The 26,568-nt window shown below is 41.1% G+C and overlaps 1 protein-coding gene across 1 annotated transcript in view; it reads left to right on the top strand.

Annotated features, from left to right (window-relative positions):
- Positions 1–26,568, top strand: part of DRP2 (dystrophin related protein 2) — a 547,219-nt gene that overhangs the window by 356,444 nt on the left and 164,207 nt on the right. Inside the window, exon 11 of the mRNA XM_078686308.1 lies at positions 16,747–16,948. Within this exon, the coding sequence (XP_078542434.1) occupies positions 16,747–16,948 (202 nt within the window). The remainder of the gene's footprint in view (positions 1–16,746; positions 16,949–26,568) is intronic.

The raw sequence follows: 26,568 nt of genomic DNA, 5'->3' as shown, positions 1-26,568 counted from the left end.
GCTTTGTGGACATTTACCACTGCTCCTCCAGACGCCAGCTGAAAATGGATCTCATTTTCCATATGGACAGACCGGAAAATTGGACCTTCATTCTCAGATCACATCTCCACATTTCCAAATCCACCAACACCCCCCACAGCTGCAAACTGACGTTCTCAGCACCCAATCACCCTTTGCGCAGCGGCAACACCTCGGTGACCATATACCCTAAAGGCACAGTCCTAACCCAAGCCAATAGCGACAACCTAGAGGCATTCGACTCCCTCTTCCCCTTGCTACCCAATGCTCACTCTCGTGCTCGCCTCCCCCGACCGTCTCACCCCCTAGCCTTGGACACATCGAACTGCAATGGGATTCCAGAATCCGATCCCACGCCTAATGCCTATAGCAACATCCTCCCCCTCCTTGACACCTGCTCCCACCCTTTCCCCCTCTCTCCCAACTCTCACAGTTCTTACCCTCACCCTCACACTAGCCAATTTACTTCGGAGGTTCTCAAACCCCAGATCATCCCATGCCCACCCCCTCCCTCCTCACAATCCCACCCCAACCAGTAACCACCTACTCTATCCCACTAGATACGACTCCCTGCACCCCCCCTACACCCACAAGCATGAGAATGCCAACTCCACGGCGTGATTCCTCACCTATGGCCACCCACAGTGGTAGCATGGACACCACCGGCACAATAAAAAGCTGAACTCGGACAAGCTCTCCCCCTCCCGGGACCACCCCGCCCATTACCCCCACTGGGAAAACGACTCAGCGTCTCGCTCTGCTAGAAAACCAACTAGAAACTGTGATCCTGAGCCTCCAAGGTATCCTACTGAACCTTAATACACTTAGAGAGCGCAACCTGCACTCGCCTCCATCCCAGACTCTCCCCAGCTCTAATCATCAAAGATCCGCTAAAGTGCAGGGGTGCAATCTAATCTCAACCCCTCTCCCTAACCAGTCTCGGAGACCCAAAAGATCTAGTCCGGCAATGTCTGCGAGTGAAGCGACGGAGCTTGTCTCCTCGTAAGACACTGCCTCCTCTCTCTCCCCTAAAGCCAAGATCCAAGTCATCACAGGATTTAGAAGATACCACTCCCCTCCCAGAGACCCAATACCCCCATCCTTTCTCACGATCATCCCCAGGGCGCCCTTAATGAAGAAAATCAATAATGGGCTGCCTTCCACCAGGTGCATGCTCATAAACTGCAGATCAGCTACCAAACATGCAACTGAGCTCGCAGAAACCATCCCTACTCATGACATTGATATCACCTTCATCACCGAATCTTGGCTTAATGAGTACTTAATGAGTACCCCCAGGCTTTGTGATCATCAATAAAGACAGAAAAGATCAGTGAGGTAGGGGTGTAGCTATCATACACAAGACCAGCATCTCTGTACCGAATCCGACACCTTCAACTACAACACCTTTGAATGTCTAACCGCTAACATCAAGACAAGAGAGAACAAACCAATACTCTGACACCTCCTCTACCACACGCCTGGCCACACCGCGGCATTCGGAGAACATTTATCCGACCTGATAGCCCACTGCTCAATTCTCGCCAACACCAATTTAATTCTAGGTGACCTCACCCTTCACTGGAACAACAAAAATAACCCTCTCATCAAAACCCTGAATGAGCTTCTACATAACAGCAACCACACCCAACACTGCGGAGAGGAAACCCACAAAAGAGGATCAATCCTTGATGCCATTATTCCCCATCCTGACATAGTCACGATCGACCACATCCTGCCCGTGGACTGGTCCGATCACCACATCATTTTATTCAATATCAACCAACTGCTCCTAAGCCAGCTCACCAAGCGGGATCCCCCTCAATGGGTGAAAAATCTATCTCAGATCCCTCTGGCGGACCAGGAAGTCAGGATAAGCTCTCTCCTTCCCATTCCCACCGAGAATCTTACCACAACAGATCTCACCGCCCATTACAACTCAACTATGACTGACATTCTAGACGAAATAGCGCCTCTGAAACTAAAAAGAGTCAGAAACACCCCATCAAGATCCTGGTTTAACACATACATAAATGCTGAAAGAAGGCAACTTAGAGCCGCTGAAAGAATCTGGCGGAGCAACCCGTCCCCAATCCTCCGAGAACAACTCAAAATAATACGCTGGTTGTACAACAAACACATCAAGAATGAAAAGTCCTCTTTCTTTTGCAACGTTTTAGACAATGCTAAAAACAGGCCTAAGGAGCTCTTCAAGATCATTCGCCAACAAACCTCCAAACCCCCTGCATCCTCAGTTCTGGCCTCCAAAGACTTGTGTGAGAACTTCGCTAACTTTTTCAACGACAAAATCTCAAAGATTGAGCTCTCCCTTGATGTCAATCGCAGTCCCCCACACCAGAGTGCTTCCCTTGGGACAGGACCTACCACTCACAAGCTCCCCATCTCCGAAGCAGAGATAGCCAAAATGATCTCCATCGCCAATCCCTCCTCCCATGCCTCCGATCCTATATCCGCCCATTTAGCCAAAAAGCTCAATCTCTCTCTAGTCCTACTCTGGACCAAGATCAATAACAGCTCCCTTACTACTAGAGTCCTACCGGACTGCCTCGAAGTTGGCCAAGTCACGCCTCTACTAAAAAAAGCAGGTTTAGACACTAACGACTTGAACAACTTCAGACCCGTCTCCAATCTTCCTCTCCTAGCCAAAATCCTGGAAAGATGCGTTCTCCTCCAATTGACGCAACACACAGACAGCACTAATCTCCTAGACACCCACCAATCAGGCTTGAGAAAAAGTTGCAGCACAGAGACACCGATCCTCAGTGTCATCGATGACTTACACAAATCACTTGATGCAGGCCAATGCTCTCTACTCATTTTCCTGGACTTATCGGCTGCCTTCGAAACGGTAGACCATAACCTACTCATCAAAGTACTCCAGGATAGGGTAGGGGCAGAAGAGGTTGTCCTCAAGTGGTTCTCCTCCTTTCTTCAGAACCGCAGCCAAAGAATAAAGATCAGAAACTTTTCATCACCCCGTCAGCAGAGGTGTCCCGCTGGGTTCAGTTCTATCACCTCAACTATTCAACATCTACATGGAATCCCTCACCACCATACTCAAAAAGTCGAACATCCCCTTCCACCTATATGCGGACGACACCCAGATCTACCTTGAAATATCATCCGTTGATGATATTCAAAGACTCAACAACACTCTTAGAGTAGTCCAACACTGGCTATCTCAAAACCACCTGAAACTCAATAAAGACAAAATGGAAATCCTCCTCATCTCCAACAAAGAGGAGAACCCCCAAATCGTAGAATGGCTGAAAGCAATCAACACCCTAAACGTCAATCTCACCCTGGTGGATTCTGTGAATTCGCTCGGAATCACCCTCGACCCCAATCTTGACATGACCAAACACATTAGGAACTCCGCCAAGAGTGCCTTCCTTAACCTGAAGCTTCTCAACAAAATTAAACCCTTCATCCTGCCTAACGACCTCAAACAAGCCACTCAATCCCTGGTGCTCTCAAGGCTAGACTACGGGAATACCTCCCTCACAGGTACAGCAAAATTCCATCTAGCACCTCTCAGATCTACACTCAATGCAGCAGCCAGAATGATCACTGGAGTAAAGAAGTTTATTCGCATCTCGCCTGCAATCAGAGAGCTAAAATGGCTCCCATTGAAATGCGTGCCAATTTCAGAACAGCCTGCCTCACTCACAAAGCCCTCCACACAGGGAAACCAGCCTACCTGGCCGTCAAACTCAAGAAGGCCGGTCAGACAAGAAGCCTTAGAAGCTCCAACACTCTACTTCTCATCCCGCCGAAAATCCGCAAACAAAAAAACGCTTCACGATCCTTCTCTGGAAATGCCCCCAAAATCTGGAACTCCATCCCAGTTCATATCAGAACTACCCCCTCCTTCTTACAATTCAAAAGACAACTCAAAGACCACTTCCTTAACTGGTCTCTCCCGAATGGATAATTGCAGCTGAAAAGCCCAAACCTGCACTCTGCTGGTCAGAATCATTGCCTCCCCAAGACTTATACCTCTTCCCCTCCTGGCATGTGCTCATTATTGTGACTCAGTGTCTCCTTGACCTGTATTTATTATTTAATCAGTTAGGACCTCCTCTTAAGCTTTGAATCAATGTATGTATGACCTCCTAAATATGTTGCTTTAACCCATGTTGTGAAGCGCTCCGATACCCTCGGGTCTGGCTAGCGCTATACAAAACTCTACAATAAATAAATATCTTCTACATAGTGTACTAGCAAATTAGCAAATCCATTCAAATCAGTTCTGTTTTTAGTTATACTATAGAGTAGTTCTACTTCTTCTGGTGCTTCTAAGTCTACTCTGTTTTGTTTAAGGCTATCTACCTTTTCATGTGTATCTACCTATCTACCTCTTCATTTGAACTAGTGTCATTTTGTCTATTCTCACTCATTATATACGGTATAGCTACTTTCAGTCCTAACCATGCGATGAGTACTATTAATATACTGCATGTGCATATTCTACAGCATGTTTTTACACTAATTCTTTTCGGTTTTCCAACAGCATTACAATCAGCCATTTCTGACTCAGGATATTTAAACCCTCTTTGTGACGTTAACACAGACTTTTAACCTGTGAAATATTTCCTTCTGGTCGGTCTCACTTCTTCGACAATCTGATCAACAATTAATTTGTCATCACTTTCATCACTTATTTCAAAGTTTTCGAAATCTTTAAGGATGACATAGGTCCATTCAGGGCCTTTGAATTTATTATTCAGTCTTTTCAATCATGAACTCCTCCTTCTTGGTTTCTCTGTGGATGGTCCAACTTGACTTGACATTTCATTTACTTGCTCTGGTTCTTCATTTATTGGTTTAAGGCGAAATTTCAGTCTTTTGATAAACCCAGGCCATTTATCTCCCTTTCTGAGTCTTTTAGCAGGCACTGTGCTTTGATTCTCTTCAGATGCTCGTTTACTTTCATTCAGCTGTGACACATTTTGTTCTTTGTCGTCTTCTGAATTCCTCTCTATCTGACCTTGTCCAGGTCTTATTTTTGTCAATTCTGCCTGGATGCGTTCTTCAAGACTAATCTGACTTTGTTCAGGAGTTTGCTGAATTTGAATTTGACTTTTATTTTGTTCGCCTTCTTCTTCCTGAACACGTTTTTCTACACCTATCTGTTCCTGCTCAGGTCTTTTAATCTCCTTATTGTCTTCCGCCTGAGCCTTTGCCCTAATACCTATCTGTCCCTCCACAGACTCAGGAGTTCTGGTTCGTGTTTTGGATGTCTGAGTATATTGATCTTTACTTATCTGATCCTCTTCAGAATTACTAGTGGCTTTGATTTTTGTAACCTGAGTGTGTTCTTCTAATTATGACTCATCCTCACTATCACTCTGTCTATCTAGATAGGTTTGACTTCTTGTTGTTATGATCTGTTCAGGTATATCGACTACTGGAATCCATCCATCCTGACTGGTGCTCGGTTGTTCCTCATCAGCTACTTCAGGATCGACTTCTTGGGACCCTTCAGCTGTAAAACCTTCAGCTTCTACTTCATCAGGTTCTGTCACTCTTTAATATGACTGGCATGGATCCAGTTTGGAATTCCCTTGCACTTTACAGCTGTGGTGGTAATCAATATTACTTTATGTGGCTTTCCCCACGTGGTGCTAGGCAAGATTATCTGGTTTGTTCCTTTATCACTACCCAGTCACCTGGATTCAGATCATATGCTGGAGTTGATAGTCTGGCAACAGCGTCTTCCCCAACCTTGTGAGAGGTAGAACGCACTTGATCAGCCAGTTACACTGCAGTACTCTAGCACTAAATCATCAGTTATATTTATCAGCGTGTGTCCTGGTACCCATGCTTGCCTCATTGCTCTTCCCATGAGTATCTAATGGGGACTCAAGCTTGTGTTCTTGTCTGGAATGCTTCTGAGTCCCATCAGAACAAGAGGTAAAGCATCAGGCCACTCCAATTGGGAAGATTCATACATCTTTCCCAATCTTGACTTGATTGTGCCATTCAGTTGTTCTACCACTCCAGAAGCCTCTGGGCGATATGCACAGTGCAGCTTTTGCTCAATTTTGAATGCTTCACAGATTAGACTAATTATTTCATGAGACCCTCGGTCTGATTCAATCGTTACTGGAAAACCGAAACGAGGAATGAGCTCTCTCAACAGGAGTTTGGCGACAGTCAAGCTATCATTCCTCCGGTTAGCATAGGCTTCCACCCATTTTGAAAATAAGCAGACAATGACAAGGACATATTTCAATCCTCGACAAGGGGGTAGTTGAATAAAATCAAGTTGTAGTCTTATAAATGGGCCTTCTGCCTTTCCAATTTTCAAGGGGCAAACTACAGTTTTTCTACCAGGATTAATTTGTTCACAAATTAAGCAACTCTGGCAAAGACTCTCTGCTACATTCCTGAACCTCGCATTAAACCAAGTTTGCCATATGAGCAAGCATACAGTCTGGTAACACAGGACTACCATCCAAGTAAACAATAACACCATCTCCAACCCTCCTTTGACAGCCTATCTTTTCCCATTCTTCCCTTTCCTTTTGTTCTGCTTCGTTTTGTAAGTCTCTCACTTCTTTCCACGTTCTTACACCTTCAAGCAACATAAGTTGGCAGCTGATTCCACATGCATCTATTTTCATGTTTATAGCCATTCTGTGTTTGGCACAAAGTTGGGCTACTTGGTCAGCATAACGGTTACCTGCTGTCACTCTGTCGTTTCCAGATTGGTGAGCAGCACACTTGACCACAGCCGCTGCTTTTGGCAACTGAATTGTTTCAAGCAATTCTTTCACATAATGTCCATTTTTAATAGGAGTACCAGAAGAAGTCATGAACTCCCTTTGCATCCAAAGTTGACCAAAGTCATGCACAACCCCTAACCATACGGGCTATCAGTGTATATAGTTACTTTCCAATTTTTACCAATTTTGCAAGCTTTTATTAGAGCGATCAATTCAGCTACTTGTGCAGACTTGACTCCCGGTAAATAGGATGCTTCGACTATGCCACCCAATGTGCACACAGCATAAGCAGCACTCAATCCTCCTTCCTCGTGTCTCATGCATGAGCCATCCACAAATAGATCATACTCTGAATTTAAAAGTGGCTCTTTCTGTATGTCTGGGCGTGGTTTAGTGCAGTATTCTGTGAGGTCAACACAATCATGTTCGACTTCTTCCTTTACCTCTTCAAAATGTGAATCAGGTAACAGGGTTGCTGGGTTCAGGACAGTACATCTGGCAATTGTTGAATTTTCTGCGCCTAGAATGACTTGTTCATACTTAGCCAGCAGACTAGGAGTCAGGTAAGTGTGTGTTCTCGTCAATAGAATCACATCTGCATGTGGAACATGCACAGTTACAGGATGTCCCATAATGATGGACTCACTTTGTTCTAAACTCAAGCAGGTTGCGGCTACCGCTTTCAGGCATCCCGGCAAAGCAGATGCCATGGGATCCAGTGTAGCAGAAAAATATGCCACAGTGCGTCGCATCAGGCCATGTGTCTGGGTCAAAACAGACAATGCACAATTGTCTCGTGCATCACAGAACAGTGCAAACTCTTTCAAATAATCAGGCATTCCCATTGCTGGAGCTGAACACAACCAGTTTAGTAATTTTAAGAAAGCAGTCATGCTCTCTTCATCCCATTCTACTGGGTCCTTTGCTCGTTTCTTTGTCATCTGTATCAATGGATTTGCTAGAACTGCAAATCCCACAATCCACTGCCTACAGTAACCTACCACTCAGAGAAACATCCTGATCTCTTTTTGTGTTTGAGGCAGATTCATGTTTCTAATTATTTTGATTCTGCTGATGTTACTCTTCTTACCTTTCTTTCAATCTGGTGCCCCAGATATTTTACTGAAGTGGTACTGAAGTGGTACAAAATTGCTGCTTCTCGGGTGACACCTTATGTCCACCTTCGGCCAAATGATTCAGTAATGCAATTGTATCAACAACGCAGTAATTTTGAGTCTTAGACGCCACCAACAGGTCGTCTATATACTGCACTAGAGCATATTGTCCGTGCAGCACCGGAGATTCAAGAATTCTTTCAGAATCTGATTAAAAAATCGATGGACTTTAAGTGTACCCCTGAGGAACACGATTCCAGACATAAAAATGCTCGTCAAACTTGAACGAAAATAAAAATGTACTGTCTGGATGCAGGGGAATTGAGAAAAAGGCATGCCACAAATCAATTTCAGTGAACCATCCGGCTCCCCACGGTATCTGATACAGAATCACTGCAGGATTTGGCATAATTGGACAACATGGGACAACAATTTTATTAATTTTTCGAAGGTCTTGCATGACCCTATATTTTCCGCTCAGTTTCTTTATGCCAATTATAGGTGAATTACATGGACTGCTCATTATTTCTTTTAAAATGCCTTGCTCAACCAAACGCTCTATTTCTGCTGCAACAACTGCTTTTATTTCTGGGCTAGTTTTGTACTGTCGAATATTTGGGTAGACTGCACCTTCTTTCACTGTCACTTTTATTGGTTCAACATTTGACATTAATCCTACTTCTTTGCCGGTAAAATCCCACACATCAGGATTTGGTATTCTGTAGCTCGTTTGGTAAATCCTCATACCACTTGAAGTAGAAAAGATTGTGCAAATCATTTTGCACAGTAAGTCCCTACCTAACAGATTAACCGGACTGGAGTCAGAAACAACAAACTTATGCATTTCTTTAAAGTTGCTGACTCTCATTTCCATGTGTTCTGTAACAGGGGTCCTAATTTGTTTATTAGAAACGCCCACTACTTGGATCGCTGCTCCCGAGAGGGGTAGGTTTGGAATACCTGCTGTTCTCACAGTAGAAAGGGTAGCACCAGTGTCTAACAAAAAGGTAACATCATTTCCCTCAACTTTTCCCTCAATGTATGAACCTGTCTGATCTACCGGCAAGTATGCGCCAAGTACACATTCCTCTTCCTCCCCTCTCAGGCACCGTCAGAAACTATCTTCTTCGAAAAATGTGTCTTGCAAGAGAAACTTTTGTGTCCCTACCACTTGAATCTGGCATAGCAGCAAGGGCTATCTGGTTTTGTATTACCTGTTGCTGCTGTTTCCTTGACACCTCATTCTGCGTCTATGAATTTAAATTTTCATTTTGAACATTATTACTTTGTACAGCCTTACACTCGTTCTTCCAATGTCCCAATTTTCCACACCTGTGACAGGGAAACTTTTTCTTTGCCTCTTCTCTATTCATTCTTCCCCTTGGTTTACCCCCACTTCCTTCTCCTTGACTTTGATTATTTGTCAATTGATTCAATTGGAGTTCCTGTTGCTCTGCCTAAATTACCTTTTTTTCTAAATTCTTTCGTCTATTGTCAATTTCATCCCCACAATATTTTGCATATTTGAGAATTTCATCAACAGGCTTTGCCTGGCAGCATATTTTATGATCTTTAATCATTTGTGAAATTTCTGGCCTTACCCCTGACACAAAACGATAAATAAAATGTGTCATGTCTTTCGTATCAATGTTCTCCAAACCACTGTACTGCTCTACTTGAATACCTGTGAAAGGCGTTCATAATATACATGCACTGATTCCTCTTTGTTTTGGATAGTTCTGTCTATTCTTGTCCAATCTGTCTCTTTTGGGGTACCTTTCCTTTCAAATTAGTTATTACTTGATGGTATTTTTTCATAAAGCCATCTGACAGGCTCCTGTCTTTGGGTCTCTAGGGTACTCATCATTTGGCCAATCTACTGTTAATTTTACATTCTGTCCACAAATCTGTTGGAACAACAATGTCGAATAAACCATTTAAAATCTTTTGACAATACTTTTGAGACCTTTACAAACCTTTCAACTTGCCTCTACCATTCAACAGGTTTCTCTAGAAGTTTTGGGAAATCTTTTGTAAATGACAATATATCCTGTCGAGACCATGGGACATGTACATAACCTCCTCCTGGCATTCTCTCATTGGGCACAACCTTTCCACTTTCTCTGGTTCTTTTAGGACATATTCAGATGTAGTGTGATTTGCCTGAACTTCCTCTTTTTTCTTTGTCCATCTATCCTTCCATCTATCTAAATCACCCCATTTTTGTAACAACGACAATCTTTGTCAGAAAATTCAGCTCTGTAACACTTTAGATTTACCTATGTCAATTCCCATGTCTGAGGCCAAACTCATTAATTTTTCATGAAACATTTTTGTATTCCGAGTAATGCTTCTACATATAAATAACAATTCTTCATCACTGAATGTATTTAACCTTTCCAATCCCACATTTCCAGCAATCATTTCTTCTCCTAATTTAAAAATGTTTAATACTTTTGGCTGTGATTTCGGCTTTTCTACTTCTCGGGACCACCTTTCTATTTCTTCTGGGGTCACTACCGTGGCACCTCTCGTTCCTGTGGAGGTTTCCATTTGTACTTCTCTAGAATTTCCAGAAGTGCTTTTCCTGATTGAACCACTCATAGGTTCTCTTATAGGCAAATCCATCAGGGAAATTGCTGACACGCACTCACTTGCCTGGTCATCAATTATTAAGGTTTCCTTTCTAGGTTGCACTGCAGGTGTAGTCAGAACAGGAGTTTTAGGATTGGGTTGTTTGTCTCCATATAAGGGAACAACAGGACCTATGGTTACCGGTATCGTTAGGGCTTCTGGACTAGTATTCAACTGGGTAATTTGCTGAATTAACTCACTTCTCTGTTTATTTATTGCCTCTCTTTCCCTTTCCTGTAATACTTTTTCTAATGAGGTTTCATGTACAACTTGCAAAATCAAGGGTGGTTTCAAGAACGGGGCACTAGGGTTAACTCTAACTGTCTCTTCATGATAAGGTGGCGGATTTTTCATTAACAAATCCTCTAGGTAATCATCTTCTGAGTCACCACTAGTCATTACATTTCTCGTCTTTTTTGTGCTTTTGCTTCCTGATGGTTTTTCTACGGTTAATACGGGATATAATCCTTCCACTAACATAGACTGTCTCCATTTCTTCATTTGTTTATCTCTTGTCTCTCCTGGGAATCTGGGATAGAACTTACTCCAATTCCTGTCACTTATGGACCTATCTCGCTCAAGAGCTTCTGTTTCCCATTCCTCTAATGCTTCATATTGCGTTTATCTAGGTCTGGGATCTAACTCATTGATGCGTGTTCTTAAATTGTACAAATTTCTACCATTGAAGGTACCATTTTCTGGAAATGCCAAAATACCGTCTTCTTTTGTGTATTCCATCCAGTTCTCTAACCACACACAGGTGTGGTAGCCCATTTCTACCATCATGTATGATGAAGGCGTATTTGGTGATGAAATAATAATCCCTTCTCTTGTCTTTATGGTTTTATCCTTTTTGAAATAATTCTTTGTTTTCTTGAAAAGCAACATTTTTCTCTTTTCTCCGTACATGATATAAGGTCTTCCTCTAATCTGTTATTCTCTAGCAAATCATTAATATTTTCTATTAGGTCAATTTCCTATAAATGCTGGATCTAGATGCCACATATTGTCTGAACCGATAAATTGACTTTGCAGTTATCCTCAATTGTTTACTTAAATGCTCTTCCAATACCAGCGCATCTCTTAATTTCAATAACCAATCAATAATTAGATTCAAATAAATTCAACCAATAGTTGCGCTGCTTTTCTCTGTGAGACTAGTTCTCACGCTCCTGTACTCATACCTCCTTTACAATTATTACCTCGGCTACACCCGCTGTCTCAACCAATACCAGTGCTGCTCTCTGTGACGTCAGCGCAGCACTGCAACTGACTCACTCCTTTGCAAGGTAATACAAAAACATATTTCTTTTCACTTTTGAATGCAAAATTCATTAATTAACAACATAGAAACATTCGCCACTGTGTTTGATTGACTAAATTCAAAGGAAAGACAATTTTCTTTTACTGCGAGTAAATCCCTTCCATTTACCCTTCACTCACTGCGAGTAAATCTCTTCCGCTTACTCTTCACACAAGCATTAAAGAACCTGTTACTCCTTCAGACTTACCCTTTCTAGGTGATATAAGGCCAAAGCTTCACCAGCAAACCTCTCTGCGATTACTTACTCACACATTTTTTTTCTTCAATGCACAACTAACTACCTATCTTAACTAAGCCCTAACCACTACTCTGCTACCAAAGAATTACTGATGGCGCGCGGAGTTACCTGCTCAATTACCATACTCACCGGGGCCCATAAACATACACACTTTGAATAGGTAATCCGGCCTTTACCATTTGCCAATCAGGATTTTATTTTACTTTAGGACTTGTACCTATACACATTTGACTTACCAATCCTGTCACCTGTATTTAAGTCCTAAGGGATCAAGTGTTAGCATAATAGGTAGAAAAAATAACATTTACCTTCATAAAATAACCACAGACCCTGGAACATTTTAAACACTTTATCTATGTAAATTCTTATTTGCAAGAGTCCATAAAAGCTTAATAAGAGTTTTCAAGCAAGAATATAATAATCAAAGCGAGGAACTGTAGAAATATTGCGAGAATTCTCTTAGACATTGATACCTGGGAAGTGTGAGAAAGGGAACCAATACAATGACATACCCACACAGATTTATATTTACCTAGAATGGTGTGAAGACCGACCCTGGCCACGGGCTGGGATAAAGAACAGAACTCCCCATAGTTCAGGTGTCAATAGGACAGGACAGGTGCAGAACAGGACAAACAAGGTGCAGACCAAGACAGGACAGAAGTGGGTCAGGACAGGTACCCTCAGCTAAGTGCAACCCTAGCGTCACACCCCTCTCTGCAGCTAACAGTCGGACCCCGATTGGGTTATCGATTCTTCTCCCTCAGAAATTCCCAACAGAGTGCTCCGCCAGCACCTCTGCTCTCGATCTCCCATAGCATGCATTGGGTCAGTGACAGGTCAGCTATTCGGACAAGTCGGACAATCGAACTAGCTAAGCCTACCTTAGTTATACCATTTTCCAGGGCAATGTACCAACCCCCCAGTGTTGCAGATTTGTATATTCCCTTGGTTTGATTGGTCAAAAGGCAAGGAGAGGTCATCACACCATACCAGTATGAGATAATTTCCATTCAATATTGTGGATCAATGTTCCCGCCCATAATTTTGCTTTCCCATGATTTTATTCCACCCAGCATTACTGTAGCAAAACGATACACAATTTATAAAAATGTATATATTCACTTCCTCTGGAGAGTTCACGAGGTTAGATACCCAGGCGCATCGCAGGCAAGACTGTCACTGGCATGGGTTCAATGTCATTGTTTGAGGACTCTCAAAATTCTGGCACATGCGCGGTGTGGGTTTCAATAAGGCGTTACAATCCATTCGCCAGGCCCAAATACGAGCTAGCAGCAAAGTCAGAGAGAAAGAATTTAGAACAAGGAAATAAATGAATGCACAATATACCACTTAACACTACTCTATTCCCATTACTTTATTTTAACTATAACATTAATAGTTAAGTAGAACGAACAAAGTTTAGTTAGAGCAGCAGCAGATGCTTTCGTATGTAAAACATGAAGCAGCCATCTTAATTCTAGCGCACAGCTGCAAAGAGATTTCCCCCAAGCAAAGATACGTCACACCACGTGAGTGTGACAGACGCATGCGCAGAAAGTTTCCCACGTTTTCGGTGGCCATTTTAATGCATTCAGATTACTGTTAGTAAAAGCACATAGGCGCGCTTCCCCTAGATACTAGAAATGTCGTGTAATGCAATTGTTAGTAAGACGAAGCATGTTGATTAATAGATTAATTATTATTTCGAGAGGGCTGAATACAAGCAAGTTTCTTTATGTATGAAACCTTGCTCCATCAATACTATGATGATCTTAGCATGAACAGCCTAGAATTTCCTGACGGTGTCCTTTCCCTATTTGTTTAACAGGCACTTAATTCATCCAGATTTACCCTACTAGCAAGAGTCACAAGAAAGAGCCTTAAAGAGCTTTTGCCATATGGTTCTGCTGTTTGTGACATCAAACTATACATCTCACTTCTTATTTCTCATTTCCAACAGATACCAGTTTCCAAAAGGCTTATTATCACAATTAATGACTGCTTCATATAAATTCAGTCAATTCATTTGGCATACTTTCCACCTCTTACATTTCAAAAGAAGACTCATATTGATTTCTTTGTTTGACTACTAATTGTTACAACTCTGTATTTTTAAGGGAGTATGTCCTCTAATTCTCATGTACTTCTGCCTAATATATCATGTTTAGTTATGAAACCATCTGAGTGATTCCTATGCAAATTCAGCAATACCCAAAAATGTCCAACAGACAAATGAGTTGTTATCTTACCGATCAGCTGCAGATAAGTCTGTAATTTCTTTTGATATTGTACTAGTATTTTGCAATCCATTCACCCAAAACTGGAGTAATTCATGATTTTCCGTCTCAGCCGATTTAAAGCACCCTCTTTAACTTCAGCATTCAATTGAACATGTGTTTGTTTATAAGCTGGTAGCCTACGTACTCGAAGAAATATACACTATGGATATTGATGATCCCGCTCTATCCTTAGAGTTATCCTGAAATCTAAGCACCATTTACCATTCTTCCATTAAGAAGTTTAAAATCAATAACAGAGCCGCTTAATCCATCAATCCCTGTCAGCTGAGTTTGAACATCCCCAATTATTCTACCATTAAGCAAAGTGCTTTCATGTTCCTGTAGTAATCCAATTATCTTATCCCTTGTGTGTCCTCTCTGCGATCAGATGTGAAATAACCCTACCTCTTTCTCATTCGAACTGCTACCTGCACATGTTTTCATTGAAATCACGTGATCACACAGTTTAACACATCCTGATGAGTTTAGATGAGCAAAAATTAGTAATGTCTAGATTGCATTGCATACAATGTAGTATACCAGAAGGGTAATACAAATAACAGGAATAAGAACATGAGGGTTTAATGAAGAAATCATTGAAATACACAGGATGTAATCAATTTGGAACAATTGTTGTTTAACTTATATTGCTGTCATTATGGACATCAATAATGAAACTTTCTTTAGGTTTGCATCTCACAGATTGTTGTGTGCATTGAGATGTTCCTTTATAGTCAGTGATGTCAGTGGACCAACAACCACGCTTTTCCTGAAGAAGCAATATTTGGAATTCCATAAAATCAAATGTAATCAAATGTCTAGAGAACCTAGATCTAGTGCATCAACCATACTTATAGGTTACAAGTCATCAATAGAATAACAGCTCACTTTTTGATTTATGATGCCAGATATCCAGAACCACTATATTATTTTTTTCTAACTGATCCCACCTTTTTGAGCTGGGAAATTGGATCCATCAAGAGGGTTGTAGATTCTTTAAGGTTTATCATACTAAGGGCCTCAATACAATGTTGGGCGGAAAGCCTCCGACTGACAATCGGATTCCACTACACCGAGTCGAAACCCATCGCCCGAGTCGGTCAGAATCCAATACACCCGACCGATTCTGATGCTCGCAATTGGAAGGGGAACCGTTTAGTCATTCTAAATCTGTCGTGACCGGCAATCGGAGAATTCTAGTCGGTCCGAGGCGATTCGTAAAGCTCTATGGACAGCTTTTCTGCCCGACCGATTATGATGTCGGATTCTAACAGCCTTTCCGACTCTGTCTGTCACGAAAAGGCTTTCAGAAACTGACTTTGGGGGCACCTAGCACGCCCTTGTTCATTGTGAGGCTTCCAGTTGAGGGTCGCTTGGGTACCGAAGGTAGCCTCCTGTAAGACCATGCACTTTGTGGCAGGCACAGGAAGCAAGGTCTTCAGCAGACACCCCTATTCCCCATAGTAGTCTGTGTTGTGGGTCCGAACATAGGCTCCCATAGAAGTCAATGGAAGTCCTTCCGAACAGTGTTCGGAACTATCGTAATCAGTCAAGATGAATCACCCCTAGCAGACCTCCCTTCATCCTGAGGCTTCAGGTTTGTGGCCGTGGGGTACCCAAGGTACCCCCCTGTAAGAACATGCACTGTGTGGCAGAGACCATGGGGTGCCCCCTCACAGGGTGCAAGGCTTTCCACAGACACCCCTTTTCCCCATAGGAACTTGTGTTGTCAGTCAGAACACAGGATTCCATAGACGTCAATAGGAGTCCTTCTGGGCGGTGTTAGGAAGCATTGTAATCAGTCGAGAGGAACCGCCAACTCCGCCCGACATCGTAATGAGGCTTTAAATGTTTCAAATGACTGAAAGTTTCAAAGATGTATACATTTGGAAAGTTGACGTGGCACATCTAGAATTAAGGTTTGGAGCTTTGGAGAGGATCAGTTGTACCAATATAAGTGGTGACCCTATTTGCAGGTCCTCCTTCAAAATATTCCAAGTTCAAGCATTTTAGTTACTCGATCTGGAAATAAAATGTAACAACAATTTAGTTTCCAGTGGACAGAATATATTGATACTGGTAAATCCTAAAATAGTTATCACACTTCATCAACTTTTTACAGATGACTGCATGAGATAGAGCAGAAAATTGAGCCACTTAAAGGCATGCATTGTTTCTTTTGAACTATTACATTCATAACATACACAATACCATATTCATATACATGAGGGATGTATTATGGGTAATCATTGCTTGGACAGTTAACTTGTTCACCTAAAGTTTATTGACAGATCTGACCTCACCAATGTTGCCATGTTTTCTCATTGATGCCATTCCTGCCTCGGGCCCCATGCCTCCTTCTTCCTGTGTGCATACCTTGCAGTGGACTTGGTGACCCTGAAAACAGCCTCCGAAGTATTCAATGAGCACGAACTGCAATCAAGTGATCGAGTGATGGATGTTGTTGAAGTCATCCACAGCCTGACTGCACTTTACGAGCAGCTGGAGGAGGAAAGAGGTGTTCTGGTCAACGTTCCGCTTTGTGTGGACATGAGCTTGAACTGGTTGCTCAACGTTTTCGACAGGTATTGACTGCTTTTTCGATGTAAGAAGTCTGGTATGTTTTGCTTTATTATATTCCTTCAGAGACTTTGCTAATACTAAAATGCCAACTGCTGATGAAGGACCATGAAAACATTTACAGGGAGTAAATTATCAATGCACTCCACACCCAATTCACCAAGGGATTTGGGCCCCTAAGTTAAGCATAGTTGGAGAAAAAACAGGTAGTGGGTAAATTATCTGGCCTGATTCACAGAATCATAATAGTTGGAACTTTACTATTGGATTGCCAGATTTGGAAAGGTGGAATTTGCACCAGTATGTTGAGATTCTAGCAGTCCTAAAACAATGATTATGGGTGAGACTGTTGGTGTTCTTGTGAGGTCGTTTCTGCAAAGGTAACTGAGCAACCATAAATGTGTAGGTCTAGGGGAATTTACTTGCTTTTCCAGACAGTTTCCCACCAAGGAAATAACTATAAATCTACGTTTGCTAGTAGCAGGTAGAAGTGTGCTTTGGGTGTAAGAACGCTAGAAAGGACAGCCCCAGACATTATAGGGTTGTAGGAAAGGTTTTCCACATGGAAACACCTTTCTCAGGTGGCGCAAAACAATTAATTTTACTAGTGCATATCTGTCATATTTCCCCATGCAAAAAGTCCCACCTAGCGAAAATTCTGCATTCTTAAATGTTACGCATATAGGCATTCCTGAAAAGCAATGACTGCATAGATTTAGAGAACTGTCCCTAGAAATGTTTGAAAATATAAAATGTGCTGATGATTTGCTCAAATTGCAGGAGTAATTATTGAGGAGAAGCTACCTAACTCTTTTTCTTTGGTTTTTATGAATTTGGCATTCAGAGAGTCATTTTTAGATACCTATGTTGATTATGCAGGCCTATATTGACCTATGATGAAGCAGCATCTACAGTGACAAATTGTTTATTAATAACATCTTATGCATCTCAAATACAAAGCCTTTACAGTTCCAAAACAAGAACACATTCTTTAATAAAATGCATACCATTAGCAATCAGATATTCTCAAAGACTTCTGATTGAGAAGTGTACTCTAGCTCAACCTAAAGAGGTATCCAACAGACTGCTAGTATTTATTTAATGATACATTTTGGGAGTTTTGCAGTGCACGTCATGCGCCCTCATGTGTGCTTAAGCATGCTCAAAGAGTCTTTCAAGGGTCTGTCAATTGGTTTGAATCAATTGTCTACTCAAGCCACCACTGTATAATTTCGGGAAGATTGGATAGACGAGTTTTGTGAATTTACAGTGACTGATCGGTAGCCCTCTTTTTATGTGTGTGTCGAAATCTAGTTGTGAGCTGATAACAGAAGGATTTTTAAAGACCTTTATGAAACAAAATTGATTGTTTTGCAACCTCAGGAACATGCCCAAATGAGTGAACAGGGTGGGTTTCAGCCAAGGTGTTCCCTAATGCATTCAAATGTATTTCATCGAAATTAAATTGTTGTAATGTATAAGCCTAAAATCAAAGTATAGCATTTTTGTTGGAAAAGGTGCATTTTTAAATATTTTAAATAGAAGAAAACAGGAAGACAAAATGCTAGACTGCAGCACATTCAGAATTCAAGAATGATAAAGTATTTGCAAACATTTAATGATTCCCACATAAATAGAAATGCAAATGCATTTAAAACAGGCAAAGCATAAGAAAAGTGCGCATTTCTCACTACCCTATAATCTGGTCAAATAAGCCCCCTACTAAAAAAACTAAACCCTGACCTAATGGTTATCCAAAACCTAAGGTGGTTTCCAAACTACTTTCCCTTAGAAATATCATTAAAATGGTAGTTCAATAAATCATCTTTCCCTTATTGTTGCTACCATCTTGAGAAGGGAGATATCTGTATCCTGGTACCGCTGGACCTTTGAGGAATCTTCAGTTCTGATCCAGTGGAAGCTGTGTAAATTTTACAATCATTCACAAATATCCAATATACCATGAACCAAACTATATAATCATTTACAAAAGCAAATCATGAGGCCTGATAGATATTTGTAAGAGCTAATAGTGACTCAGATAATTGGAGGCAAATGCAGAAAAATGCTGAACTAACAGTCAAAATACATATCATGTCAATAAATCACGTCAATAAAGACAATCTCTGTATATTTATCAAGGTACCTTTATCTAAATCATCAAATATGAACGGTCATTTAAAAGAATACTTTATTATTTTGTTTTATTACTTTTTGTTAAATCAAATGTTTACAGGTAAATCCACAATATAAAACACAAATCATGGCAAAAACATAAAAAATCAATAACTTGTGTGAGGGGAGAGACAAGAAAAGAAACACATTGCAATTTCAGTATGCAATTCGAAGTTTCATACGAACCTAAAATGAATGAACTAATGCACAGCATTCAGTAGTATGGATAGCCAAACTTTCAGCTGAGAAGTTGTAGCTATCACAACATCACCAGCCAATGAAGTGCAAGGAAAATTCTGGAAAGTTCAGTTTAGGGAAAGTCAAAGTTCAGAATGACAACATGTCACGCCTGAGTAGTCAGCACTAGATGTACAGGAGGAGCAGGAGCACAAGCCAAGAGAAGACCACAGCAGCTGTAAAGATTCCTCCTGATCTTTTTCCCACGCGGTTGTTATACCACAGAATGTTCACAATTCCAGCCCCCAATTGTGGCTTATTCACAGTTTTACACAATTCCATTGGCTAAGATCCATGGTGTGATCATTCTCCTGTCCAGTTCATCCGTAACATTTAACAAAGTGCTTTTATTCACTTGCAAAACGTCATGTCACCTTGCAAGTAGGAAACACATCAAAACTTTTTCATATCCACGTGCTCGCTTCCACATTAGCTTGCAACATAGTCGACACAATTATTCATAGAGAGAAATACTCTAACCGTAGGAAGGAAACTCTAGTGATAAACATGCATTAAATGAAGCAAATAGATCAGCATTTTAGGAAATATGAAGGACAAAATACATTTTTCTAATGCCTCCATTAGAAAAGAAAAATAATACACAAACTGTTTTTGAGGCCTTCATCAAAAAAACACAAATTATCATTTTCTAAAGAATAAAACACACCATGATTGATAATATATAAGAAAATAGAGAACGCATAAGAAACGATATAAGAAGAGCATCATCTGAATTAAACTCATAAACATAGTCTGATTTAAATCTTTAAAATTATAAATAATCACTTCTCTAATATGATTTTCATGATCAAAGAAAACATAAGAAAGACTCATTTTACTTTAAGCATTTTCATTATCATATTTTCTAAAATTCTATTTGCACGTTACTTTTGTGCTATATTTTTTAGTACATTTAATAAGTTTCTCTCTCGTGACATATCATTTCTCACATTCTTTTCATAGCAGATTGATTTTAACTTTAAAGGGCAGATGTACAACCCTTTTTTGCGGCCCCATACAGGAGATTGTCCCGTTTGTGACCGCAAAAAAGGTTCCAGGCATGTACAAATACTATTTTGCGAGTCACTGACTCGCAAAGTAGCATATGCTACTCTCTCTATTAGGAAGGGGTGTTCCCAGGGGACCCCTTCCCCTTTGTGAGTGTGTGTGCTTAAATATCTTTTAACGGCAGGCAGTGGTCCCAGGGGCCACTGCCTGCCCTTAAAAAATGAAACTGAAGAATATTTTTTTCTTTTTAAATGCAGCTGCATTTTAAAAAAAGACCTGCTTTATTGAAAAGCAGTCACAGACATGGTGGTCAGCTGATCCCTGGTAGTGCTAGCCATTCCCAATTGGGTCGCAAATTGCGCTAGCCTCATAAATATTGATGAGGCATGTAATTTGCTACCCCATTGGGAATCGCAAACAGTGTTTGAGACACTGTTGTACATTGCATTTTGCGACTCGCTCATTGCGAGTCGCAAAATGCAATTGTCGTACATCTGGCCCTAAATGCTTGTTTTACTCTTGCATGTTTTCATTGTTGCACTATTTAAAACTCTCATGTGTTTTCAGAAACTTCCACAGTTACTAATATTTATAAAATAGATATTAGTACACACTTAATGAGCAGACTTGATAAAACACGATTATTCTCAAATAATCATGCTCCATCAGTTAAATAGACCAAAAGACATTACAGGATATACATTTTACTAAAAGGGGTAATTGAGGGTTTAGCTTTCTGCTCCTAGCCAGATAGTAATGCACTTTGCAAACTACAAACACATATATACACATAAGTATTGAAATGTTTTTCTACCTTTCTTGATCTAGAACCTGATTTGCAAAAATGATTATTTACGGATTTACTTCGCTACCGATCAATGCTTCAGGGCTCTATTCTGTAAGGCTGCTCTCTCTGTCTTCTAAATGGAACCACTAGGCTGAATGATCTAGGATAAAAAGATCTCTGGCCACAATCTTCCTGGAAAATCTCCTAATCAGGATAGCATCAGTCTTGATGAATGGAATGCTACAAAAACAGAATTCCCCCCCTGCAGTGCAAAGACAATTTACCTCTTGTTCAAAAATGGCTCACAGAACCTGATATCCCTCTAACCTTATTCCAAGTTTCCAAATAACGTTGTTATATCGTTAACCTCTAGAGGCTATCCTTCTTACAATTGCTCACTTGTTGCTGGCACTACGAAATCATGGATCACATCACAATGATTCTAATAACCCTCCACTGGCTAGCTATAGAAGCTCTAATTTCCCTGAAAATGGTGAGTGTAGTGACAGGAGGTCCAATTGATACTAGAAGGAAATCTCACCCAGTACTGGAATTTCTGGAAATCCTTAAAAAGAAAACACCAAACGCAATGAACCATTCCTTCTCATGCCTAGTACTGAGACAGTGGAATGGCCTCCCGGATAATGAAAATTTGCCAAGCTTAGTGAAGGTAAGTTTCAGTTCTATGAAGGATTCGGAGGCGAGGATTATGCTTTCCTTCTTCACTTTAATTACATTTCAAAATCACAGCTGCCCATAAAGCAGAAATAAAACTACTTTCCCCATGAACACCAGGGAAAGTAAAACCACAAGAGTCCACAAGTCCTTCTCTACTTTCTACAGCCGGGTCACAAATTAGTTCATTGTTGCTGTCTGTTCTCCCTGCTTCTTCGTGCAAATTACACATAAGGTCTTTTTCATGCATCTTGTTTAGCTCCATCATTTCCTGCAAAGACATGCTGTGTCACTAACCAGTTCCGAATCTCTTTACGTCCACCTTGCTCAAATGCAAATATTCCACATTGCCATAGATAGTCAGAGCAATTTACTTCAAATCATGTTCATATCATTGCTTTGTAATGATATATCGAGTACTTATTCCAAAACGGGATGGGCTAGCGTCTGCTTGATCGCCGGTTGGGAAAATCCTCACCTTCGAGTCCTTAATAGAATTAAAACTTATCTTTACTAAGCTAGGCAAATTGTAATTCTATGTCAGGACTGGAGGCAAGGATTATGCTAGTTTGAAGCTTACTCACCACCAATTGGCCACACCCACCACCGGCTTAAAATAGAATCTCTTAAAAGTAGAGTCCAATGACCAGTCAGCTGCATGCCCCCAAACAAAATGCTTTTGAAGCCATTGCTACTCTTGCTGGATGTTCTCCAAGCACTCTCGTGTTATTGCCAGACTATTGCATCACCCATTGAGCCCAGCGTATTATAGTAGGTGAGGATAACTCATTGTGCGTTTTTCATAATGCTGTGAAGAGCTGTCTTTCTCCCGGAGGGCTAACCTCCTCTGTCATGTGCTCATACACCTTTAGACAACGGACCAAATGGACTTTGGGCGGGTCTGCGAAAGCTGGGTAAGAAATCATGCGCATATTAGACTTTGTACACCTACTCACCATGAAAACCATCCCTTCAGGGGAGAAGGCCTGGGCCATTAGATCCAAAGCTCGTACATCTGACACTCTCCTACACTATATGAGGCAACGTAACATTGGCCGTTTGACTGTAAGCACTTTCCGGGAGAGGAACCAATTGTGTTGCCATGACAAAAAGAGGTTGGGGACCAGATTAACATCCCAGAGTTTTGCATATCGCGGTTCCGGTGGAAGCAAAAGGCAAATGACTCTTAGCAATCTGAAATCAAAGGGATGTTCTCCAATTGGGGCACTGCCTACGGGAACGTATCCCGCTGGAATTACAAAATGGAAGGCATTAATTGAGCAGTAGGCCAGGCCGTCCTCTGCTAGGCTGGATAGGAAATTAAGAACTTGGACTACACCAGCCCCCATGGGATCCCCGTCCCATCGCAGACACCATCTCTTCCAGAAGGAGCAATACTGCTTGGTGGAACTGTCCACCCAGGCTCTGGAAAAGAGGAACTCAGTGTGGCACTAAAGGCCAGGGAGTTTCTAGCTTTGCCTGTAATCCGCCACGCCATAAGATGTAATGAGACATCTTCCACCAATCGATGCAGCTTGAGATATGGACTCAAAAGAGGAAAGTGGGGTAGTCAGATTGGTGAATGTACTTACCAGTACAATTTCCAAAGGGCGTAGGGGCGCAATTTGGAAATTGTACTGGTGAGCATATTCAGTCACGGCACGGCATCTCTTAGCCCAGATTCATACTGGACGTCTAATATAATCGCCTTGGTGGACCAACCTTCGGATCCTTACCGCCGCTTGGCATTGACTGACCGCTACTTTTTTAATTTGATCGGAGATGTATTGCTGCATGGGCCCCATAAGGTCATTCCCGCCCTGAAGATTGAGGGATCAATCGACTCATAGAAGTCATCATCCCACTGGAGAACCAACAAGGAGTCATTCTGCTCAAAGGCAGCCTCTGAAGATTGCATGGCCTTCTTGGTGGCAATGGTAGGAGCACTGCGCGCTGACAGAAATTTGCCTAAAGGCACCAGGGAAGTAGTGAGGCCTCAGGCCTGGATATGGGGGCTGACATGGCCCAGTCAGACACGGTCACGTGTGGTGGTATGGTGCTGAAGGGGGGGAGCCCAAGCAATGTGGGTGGACAGAGGCGACACAATAGTTAGGGCGTGAGCCCTGGAGACACGGACACCCTGTTGGGTATAAATGGTTGGATTGTGCTACCTTGGAATGTGACCCAGCACTGGACTATACAGGCCTTAATGTATATACCGACCCCCCAGGGTATCATAAGAGACAGCAACACATACAGACCCCACTGGAGCATAAAAATCAGCAATTTGGGGAAGTCCTGACCCAGCGCTGATCTGGGCATCACTCTGGGTAGCAAGGAAACAAGGCTCAGTCAGTTTCAGGCTTTAACGGCGCGCTCACCGGTCCCGATATGACTGAGACGGGGGCAACGGAGGCAGACTGCCTTGCTGAACAAAGCACCTTCTAGAGGCCTGGGGACCGAGTCGCAGTCAGTAATGGCAATCTTTGGGCATGTGAGGAACGCAATAGCGGTCCAGAGACGGAATAGGGTATCGTGAAGAAAAAAGTGCGTGCACTTACAGCGTTCAAATATTACAGTCAATACAATCACCAATACACAATACAGTTAGGTAGAGCAAAAGAAAACACACTTAACTGACTGCTGAGCAGCGAAGAAATACAGAGAACAGACAGCGACAGGGAACTATGTTGGGGCCAAGCTAGAGAAAGGAGAGAAGGACTTGTGGACTCTTATGGTTTTACTTTCCCTGGTGTTCATGGGAAAAGTCCTTTTTGCTGTGCTTTATGGGCTGATGTGTTTGAAATGTAATTAAAGCGAAGAAGGAAAGCATAATCCTCCTCTCCGGTCCTGAAATAGAATCTAAGGCTTAACGCAACCTGTTATTCTTCTGGACTAACCTAAAGAGAAAGCAGTTTAGAGTGTACCTTATTGTTTTACCTGTGTCTGTTTCTCTTTCTTTCTTTGTATCTTCCTTATTCACTTCTAACTTCTGTCCTGTTGTACGATCACTGTTTTATTTTGGTAAATGGTCAAAATATTGATTCCAAAATATAGACTAACCTAAATATCGACTCCAAAATATAGAATGGACAAAATATCGAATGGACAGAATATAGACATCAAAAATATCGTTTTGAAGGTAAGTAATGTAATATCGATTTTAAAAATATAGACAGTCAAAATATCGAAGTACATAATATTGTTTATTAAAAATATCGAATTTTTAATATGGAATTTTTTTAAGTGTTTTGTATGTTAGTATATGTGTGAAAAGTGTATATATTTTTGTAATTTATTTTAAGTAATTAATTTTATGTTATTTAATTTTTGCGTAATTTAATTCTGTAGCGGGTTGTGGGTTTATAGGGGAATAGGGTGGGAAGTTATTTAATTATAATTAATTAAATATGTTAATTAATTAATTGGTATTTATTTAGAATAAATTGTTAATTAATGTTTAATTGGAAATTAATTAATTCTTAATTGATCATTATTTTTTATTAATTGATAGTTATGTGAATTACATTTATTTATTTTCTGTAGCGGGTTGTGGGTTTATAGGGGAATAGGGTGGGAAGTAATTTAATTATAATTATTACATATGTTAATTAATTTATTGGTATTTATTTTGAATACATTAATTAATTTTTAATTGATAATTAATTAATTCTTAATTGATAATACATTTTTATTAATTGATTAATTGATAATTATGTGAATTATATTAATTTATTTTCACTAGAGTGGGAATAGCAAAATGTACCCCTATGCTATGCAACGCTTTCCCTACTGTTGCACTCTCTGGAGTGGGAATAGTAATTTTTACCCCTACGCTATCCAACGCTTTCCCTACTGTTGCACTCTCTGGAGTGGGAATAGTAATTTTTACCCCTACGCTATCCAACGCTTTCCCTACTGTTGCACTCTCTGGAGTGGGAATAGTAATTTTTACCCCTACGCTATCCAACACTTTCCCTGCTGTTGCCTCCTCTGGAGTGGGAATAGTAATTTATACCCCTAAGCTATCCAATGTTTTCCCTACTGTTACACTCACTGGAGTGGGAATAGTAATTTTTACCCCTACGCTATCCAACGTTTTCCCTACTGTTGCACTCTCTGGATTGGGAATAGTAATTTTTACCCCTACGCTATCCAACGCTTTCCCTACTGTTGCACTCTCTGGAGTGGGAATAGTAATTTCTACCCCTACGCTATCCAACGCTTTCCCTACTGTTGCCCTCTCTGGAGTGGGAATAGTAATTTGAACCCCTACGCTATCCAACGCTTTCCCTACTGTTGTCCCCTCTGGAGTTGGAATAGTAATTTTTACGCCTACGTTATCCAACGCTTTCCCTACTGTAGCAGTCTCTGGAGTGGGAATAGTAATTTTTACCCCTACGCTATCCAACGCATTCCCTACTGTTGCACTCGCTGGAGTGGGAATAGTAATTTTTACCCCTACGCTATCCAACGCTTTTCCTACTGTTGCACTATTTGGAGTGGGAATAGTATTTTTTACCCCTACGCTATCCAACGCTTTCCCTACTGTTGCACTCTCTGGAGTGGGAATAGTAATTTTTACCCCTACGCTATCCTACGGTAATAATATTGTGTATTTTTTATTAATATTATGTTAATATATATATATGTTTTAACAGATATGATTGTATATTTTTTTTATAAGTTAAATTAGTTATTTAATAATTTTAAGGTAATTTAAGTATTTTTAAGTATATTTTA

The sequence above is a fragment of the Lissotriton helveticus genome, chromosome 4_1, assembly GCF_964261635.1.
Source record: "Lissotriton helveticus chromosome 4_1, aLisHel1.1, whole genome shotgun sequence".
Taxonomy (NCBI): domain Eukaryota; kingdom Metazoa; phylum Chordata; class Amphibia; order Caudata; family Salamandridae; genus Lissotriton; species Lissotriton helveticus.
Note: the sequence above shows the minus strand (reverse complement) of the source record. Positions and strands in the feature narration are given on the sequence as shown.